This window comes from Odontesthes bonariensis, unplaced genomic scaffold, assembly GCF_027942865.1.
Source record: "Odontesthes bonariensis isolate fOdoBon6 unplaced genomic scaffold, fOdoBon6.hap1 scaffold_243, whole genome shotgun sequence".
NCBI classification, from domain to species: Eukaryota; Metazoa; Chordata; class Actinopteri; order Atheriniformes; family Atherinopsidae; genus Odontesthes; species Odontesthes bonariensis.
Window position 1 is genome coordinate 1 of NW_027457451.1, and position 6,450 is coordinate 6,450.

General features: G+C 46.2%; 1 protein-coding gene across 1 annotated transcript; it reads left to right on the forward strand.

Moving 5' to 3' along the window:
- Positions 1-1,743: 1,743 nt before the first annotated feature.
- Positions 1,744-6,237, forward strand: sst1.1 (somatostatin 1, tandem duplicate 1). The gene is made up of 2 exons (XM_075459919.1): positions 1,744-1,904; positions 5,861-6,237. Exons 1-2 carry the CDS (start codon positions 1,764-1,766, stop codon positions 6,077-6,079), a joined length of 360 nt encoding a protein of 119 aa, XP_075316034.1. The 5' UTR covers positions 1,744-1,763; the 3' UTR covers positions 6,080-6,237.
- The last annotated feature ends 213 nt before the right edge of the window (positions 6,238-6,450 follow it).

Here is a 6,450-nt window from a genome sequence, read left to right on the forward strand (position 1 = left end):
TCCAACAAACAAGCTGTAGCTGCAGATCTGAGCTCATGTTGAGGACTGAATAAAGAAAAGCAATAAGAGTCTGAGCAGAAAGAGTTTTACCATCATTCAGCCGCGAGCTTCAGCAGGTCAACGGCAGACGGCCGGATGTGAGCAGCAGGAGGAAGGTGCTGGAAACAGGGGGAGGAAATAATGACTGGAACAGAGTCCGTGCTCCACTGAACACATTAACCAACATTAAACCGTTGGTTAATGTTGGTTAATGAGTCAGAGATGGAGAGGGGGGGGGGGGGGGGGGGGGGGGGGGGGGGGCTCTGCTTCCCAAACTGGCAGCTGGTTCGACAGAGAGGGGCCTGATAACTGAAGGCTCTGCCTCCCAAACTGGCAGCTGGTTCCACAGAGAGGGGCCTGATTACTGAAGGCTCTGCCTCCCAAACTGGCAGCTGGTTCCACAGAGAGGGGCCTGATAACTGAAGGCTCTGCCTCCCAAACTGGCAGCTGGTTCCACAGAGAGGGGCCTGATAACTGAAGGCTCTGCCTCCCAAACTGGCAGCTGGTTCCACAGAGAGGGGCCTGATTACTGAAGGCTCTGCCTCCCAAACTGCCAGCTGGTTCCACAGAGAGGGGCCTGATAACTGAAGGCTCTGCGTCAAAATTGTGTCAAAGAGGGTGACGATCAGTAGATCAACCCTCATCTTACTTTGAAGCTCCAGAAGTGACGTCGACGCAGCTTTAGCAGCAGAGAAGCTATCAGGCTTGTGTTGATAATAATAAACTCCTGGACTATGTACAAACTTCCAAATGCATCGTTTTGTGAGTACAGACCATATTTGTACTACTGTAGAAGTTTGGTGTCATGGCATGTGATTTTAGTGTGGTAATTTTGGAGATACTGCCAGGGTCCGTTAGCGCTTGTACGAAGCTATTCGGGATAACTCAGTAACTCAGCTGATGTTCAGCCAATATCGGAAAAACTTCGGGTGGGCTACTTGGCTGGATGTCACGGTTCAAATGACCCCAGGGTGAATCTACTCCGAAACACTTTCTAAGGCTGCATTGAACGGTAACGTTGTGTCCGCTGCCATGTTGGATTAACGCTCTACGAGCTTCGGTGTAGCGCATAGACGTCGTCATCGTCTTGCTGCCCCCCCCCCCCCCCCCCCCGTTCTGTGATTGGTTCCCAAACTCTGGCAAAAAAAAGTGCGGTGGTTTCCAGGCTGACTTTGCAGTGAGAATGAAATCGAGCGCAAAGCAGCATGGGATTTCCCAGGCTAGCATTAAATATACTTAAATAATTTGAGTGCAAATACTTACAAAGGGTTTTTTAAGTTGTTTTTTTCAGTGCATCTAAGTCTCTCAGATTTAATGAACTGAGTTTATCTTGAGTTTTCAGAATAAATGATCTTGTTTTTCAGAATAAATTCCTGGCCTGTAGCTCGGTTATTGATCTGGTATCCCATAAATCTCGGGTTTTATTGACGGTGAAACTTTGTAATCTGCTTCCAGCTGCTGCAGAAATGAGAAAGTTGCGGCTCGGCGTCCCGCTGCGGGTCCGCGCGCCTCCGCCTGACACGCGCTGTCACGCGCACAGCAGAAGTGCTCATCAGAACGGATCATTTCACTAAAGCGCGAGACGGTGGAGGCATCATCATCAGTCACCCCCCCCCCCCTCCACACGGGACGCGGGGACTCGGTGACGTCAGCGGGGCTGTTATAAAGCCGCGCGCACGGGACGGAGGCAGAATCCTCGCGCCGCTGACTGACAGGTGAGAAAGATGGTGACCTCCTCGCGCCTCCGCTGCCTCCTCGTGCTGCTGCTCTCCTTCACCGCCTCCGTCAGCTGCTCCTCCGCCGGCCAGAGGGACTCCAAGCTCCGCCTGCTGCTGAGCCGGAGCCCGCTGCTCAGCCCCAAACAGGTCCGGCACACGCACACGCACACGCACAGGGGCGCAAACTTTCAGCCAAAATCATCTCTTTGGTTCTTATTTTTAAACTAAAAAAAACATTAAAGAAAAGTCTATTTATCAGAATCAGGGAGAAGTTTATATTTTATTTTATTTTTATTAAACTAAATCAAACATCAAAGATATGTTTTTATTGATCAGAATCACGGAGATTTATATTTAATTTAATTTAATTTAAATTTCATTTTATTTAAATTTTATTTTATTTATATTTTATTTTATTTCATAAAACTAAATTGTTAATGCCCTGTGATGGACTGGCGGCCTGTCCAGGGTGTACCTGCCTCTCGCCCATTGACTGCTGGGATAGGCTCCAGCCCCCCCGCGACCCGACCGACGGATTCAGCGGTATAGATAATGGATGGATGGATAAATTGTTAATTTGTTTTTTATAAAAACAACACTTTAAATCAAAGTTAGTAAATCCAGAAATATCAGAAAAAATGACGCATTTTTCACTTTTTTTTTATACCAAACGGATCGATAAATGTGATCAGGCGGCTGATAATCTGAAATGTGATGCTGAATAATCAGAGTTTATTTCTAACTGCAGAATAAAAATGGGATGTTTAAGGAATCCGTAAATAATAAACATTTTTTGTTAAAAAGAGAGATTTAAATTCAGATTAAAGCAGTTTTTAATCTCTTGTGAAACGTGTTCAATAATATTTCAAACCTTTTTTTGTCTCAATCTGCTGAAACACATCAAGCCTAATTTTTCCTTCTTTAAACGACAAAGAAAAATAATTTTTTGATGCATGTGTTTCTTTCTGAAAGGTTTGAATCAAACGTTTCATCATATCTGAGGCTCGGTTCGGGAACTGTTCCCTGTTAAAGAGTCACTGTTTGAATAAAAGCTTCCAATCATTTCTCAGATATTTCTTAAATTCTGAAACTTTCTGAGTGAAATCATTGGACGTGAAGCAGCTGGTTCGGGTTTAACATCCGGTTCTGATCTGTTTCAGAACCTCAGCTTGGACCCGGATCAGGTTATTCCTGATTTTACATTCCTTAATGTCAGCTGAAGGGGAAACTGGGAGTCTGTATTTAGATAAATATATAGAATATAACTCGGGCTGGGTGAGTTAACTCGTTAGTTATTTAACGCCGATAAATATTTCATCACGCATTAATGCAGTTTTTTTTAAATTTATTTATTTTTTATACAATTTTTTTGGAGCTTTTGTGCCTTTAATGGAAAGTTCATAGAGGAAGCAGGGGGCAGAGAGAGGGGGAACAACACGCAGCACAGGTGTAACCCGTACCGGGGCAGCTGCAGCGAGGACTGTAGCCTCTGTACACGGAGCGCCTGCTGTACCCACTACGCCACCGAATTATATATTATATATATATATATATATATATATAGATTATATAATATAATATAACATATATTATATTATACTATATATTCTATATTTATATTATTATATATATACATCCATCCATCCATTTTCTATAGCCGCTGAATCCGTCGGTCGGGTCGCGGGGGGCTGGAACCCATCCCGGCGGTCTATATATATACATATTATATTATATATTATATAATCTATATATAAAGTCTCAGATTTGGAGGTGCTGATTCTCATCCCAGCCGCTTCACACTCGGCTGCGAACCGCTCCAGTGAGAGCTGAAGGTCACGGCCCGACAACGCCAACAGAACCACATCGTCCGCAAAAAGCAGAGACCCGATTCTGAGGTCGCCAAACCGGACCCCCTCAACGCCCTGGCTGCGCCTAGAAATTCTGTCCATAAAAATTATGAACAGAATCGGTGACAGAGGGCAGCCCTGACGGAGTCCAACCCTCACAGGAAACATGTCCGACTTACTGCCGGCAATGCGGACCAAACTCTGACACCGGTCATACAGAGACCGGACAGCCCATATCAAGGCGGATGACAGGCGGATCGGTGCGGCGTCTGCAGTGATGCGGGCTCTGCACCGGCCCGTCGTGGTGAAGAAGGAGCTGAGCCAGAAGGCCAAGCTCTCGATTTACCGGTCAATCTATGTTCCTACCCTCACCTATGGTCACGAGCTGTGGGTAGGGACCGAAAGAACGAGATCCTACCCTCACCTATGGTCACGAGCTGTGGGTAGTGACCGAAAGAACGAGATCCTACCCTCACCTATGGTCACGAGCTGTGGGTAGTGACCGAAAGAACGAGATCGCGAATACAAGCGGCCGAAATGAGTTTCCTCCGCAGGGTGTCTGGGCTCTCCCTTAGAGATAGGGTGAGAAGCTCGGTCATCCGGGAGGGGCTCGGAGTAGAACCGCTGCTCCTCCGCATCGAGAGGAGTCAGATGAGGTGGCTCGGGCATCTGGTGAGAATGCCTCCTGGGGCATCTGGTTAGGATGCCTCCTGGGGCATCTGGTTAGGATGCCTCCTGGGGCATCTGGTTAGGATGCCTCCTGGGGCATCTGGTTAGGATGCCTCCTGGGGCATCTGGTTAGGATGCCTCCTGGGGCATCTGGTTAGGATGCCTCCTGGACGCCTCCCCGGTGAGGTGTTCCGGGCCCGTCCCACTGGGAGGAGGCCCCGGGGAAGACCCAGGACACGTTGGAGAGACTATGTCTCTCGGCTGGCCTGGGAACGCCTCGGGGTCCCCCCAGAAGAGCTGGAGGAAGTGGCCGGGGACAGGGACGTCTGGGTCTCTTTGCTCAAGCTGCTGCCCCCGCGACCCCGGAGAAGATGATGGATGGATGGATGGATATATATATATATATATATATATATATATATATAGTATTTTCTTGGCGTCTAGTTGATGAAAGCTTCAGCCCGACTCTGTGGAACACTGAAGGAGCTTTAACAGCAGCAGTTATGGAGCTGAAGCCGGACTCCATCTGGTTCTGTTTCCTTTTGGCTTTTCAGTGACTCGGTAAGTTAAAGAGTTAAATAATTAAAGAGTTGAAGAGTTAAAGAGTTAAATAGTTAAATAATTAAAGAGTTGAAGAGTTAAATAGTTAAATAATTAAAGAGTTGAAGAGTTAAAGAGTTAAAGAGTTAAAGAGTTAAAGAGTTGAAGAGTCGGTCGACCAGAACCAGGAGGACAGAACCCGGTACTGACCTATCCCGTCAGTTCTGTCTTTATTGATGCAGTCACAGTTTCACTTCTTAAAGAACAAACTGAATCCAGTAATTCAGCCGGTGCCTCTGAGCTCAGGCTGAATGAGGACACAGAACTCCTTCAGAACAAGTGGAACAAACTGCCAGTGGAGATTAAACTTTCACCAAATGGAGACATTTTTAAATCCAGGTTAAAAACTTTTCTGTTCTCATGTGTCTATGCATGAAATCTGCACGATATCTTTGAACTTATCTGGACTGTTGCTGGTTTTTAAATTCATTTTAATAATTTTATTTGTTTCTCTTGATGTTCTTTTATGTATTTTTAATGCTTCTTCCACTCCCTGCTGCAATGCTTTTATTTTATGTAAAGCACTTTGAATTGTTTGTACATGAAATGTGCTAAATAAATACATTTTATTTTATTTTTTATTTTTTTAAACAGGAACATCCACTTTTTATTGATCAGAAACTGATCTGATCAGATGACTCTGAATAGTTTAAAACTTTAGTTTTGGTTTAAAACTGCTCCTCTGACTCCAGAACCAACCAGTTCAAACCAGTTCACACCCACGTGCACAGAGCGGGCTGGAGGGTTGGAGGGTTGGAGGGTTGGCGGGTTGGTGGGTGGGGTTACAGCCCACCTGGTTCAGGTCAGGGTAACATCCCCGTTTCCATGCAGATAAACTCTTCATTGTAATGAATTACAGCAAAGGTTCTGTTCCAGTTTAATTAGCTGCTCTGCCTTCACCAGGAACCAGGAACTGGACTCAGGAACAGAATAATTCTGGTCTAATGATGTAGCTCTCTGCTGAACATTTCCTCTTTGTGTCTGCAGGACATGTCCCGCTCCACGCTGGCCGAGCTGCTCCTCTCGGACCTCCTGCAGGTGGAGAACGAGGCTCTGGAGGAGCAGAACTTCCCTCTGAGTGAAGGGGACCCCGAAGACATCCGTGTTGACCTGGAACGGGCCGCCGGCAGCGGGCCGATGCTCGCCCCCCGAGAGAGGAAAGCCGGCTGCAAGAACTTCTTCTGGAAGACCTTCACCTCCTGCTGAGCGCCATCTCCTCCTTCTGTACAGAAACTGCGTGGATCAGACTGTCTGTGATTAGTTTGGATGACATGTTTAGATTTTTCTGAGCTGATTCTTTCTGAATGTAAACATGATGAAACTATTTTTAATTGTTGGTTTGAATAAAATCAGTTTGAGACAAAGCTCTGTCCTGTCTGCTGAGGAGGAGGAGGGGAAATAAAAGCCTTGGTCAGGATGAGGAGCAGCTGATTAGTCACATGATCCCAGCAGCTCTGAAAGCAGGAAAACTGCCACACGGATAGTTTGGCTGTGTGAGAGTCTGGTTAACTGGTTTACTGGTTTACTGGTTTGACTGGTTTAACCTCAGGCTGGAATTGCAGATGTATTAATGTGGA

Excerpts from the sequence above, each read along its gene's own strand:
- sst1.1 (XM_075459919.1), top strand. The coding sequence starts at position 1,764 with ATGGTGACCTCCTCGCGCCTCCGCTGCCTCCTCGTGCTGCTGCTCTCC. Across the intron at positions 1,905-5,860 it reads CGCTGCTCAGCCCCAAACAG|GACATGTCCCGCTCCACGCT; the intron begins GTCCGGCACACG and ends TTGTGTCTGCAG.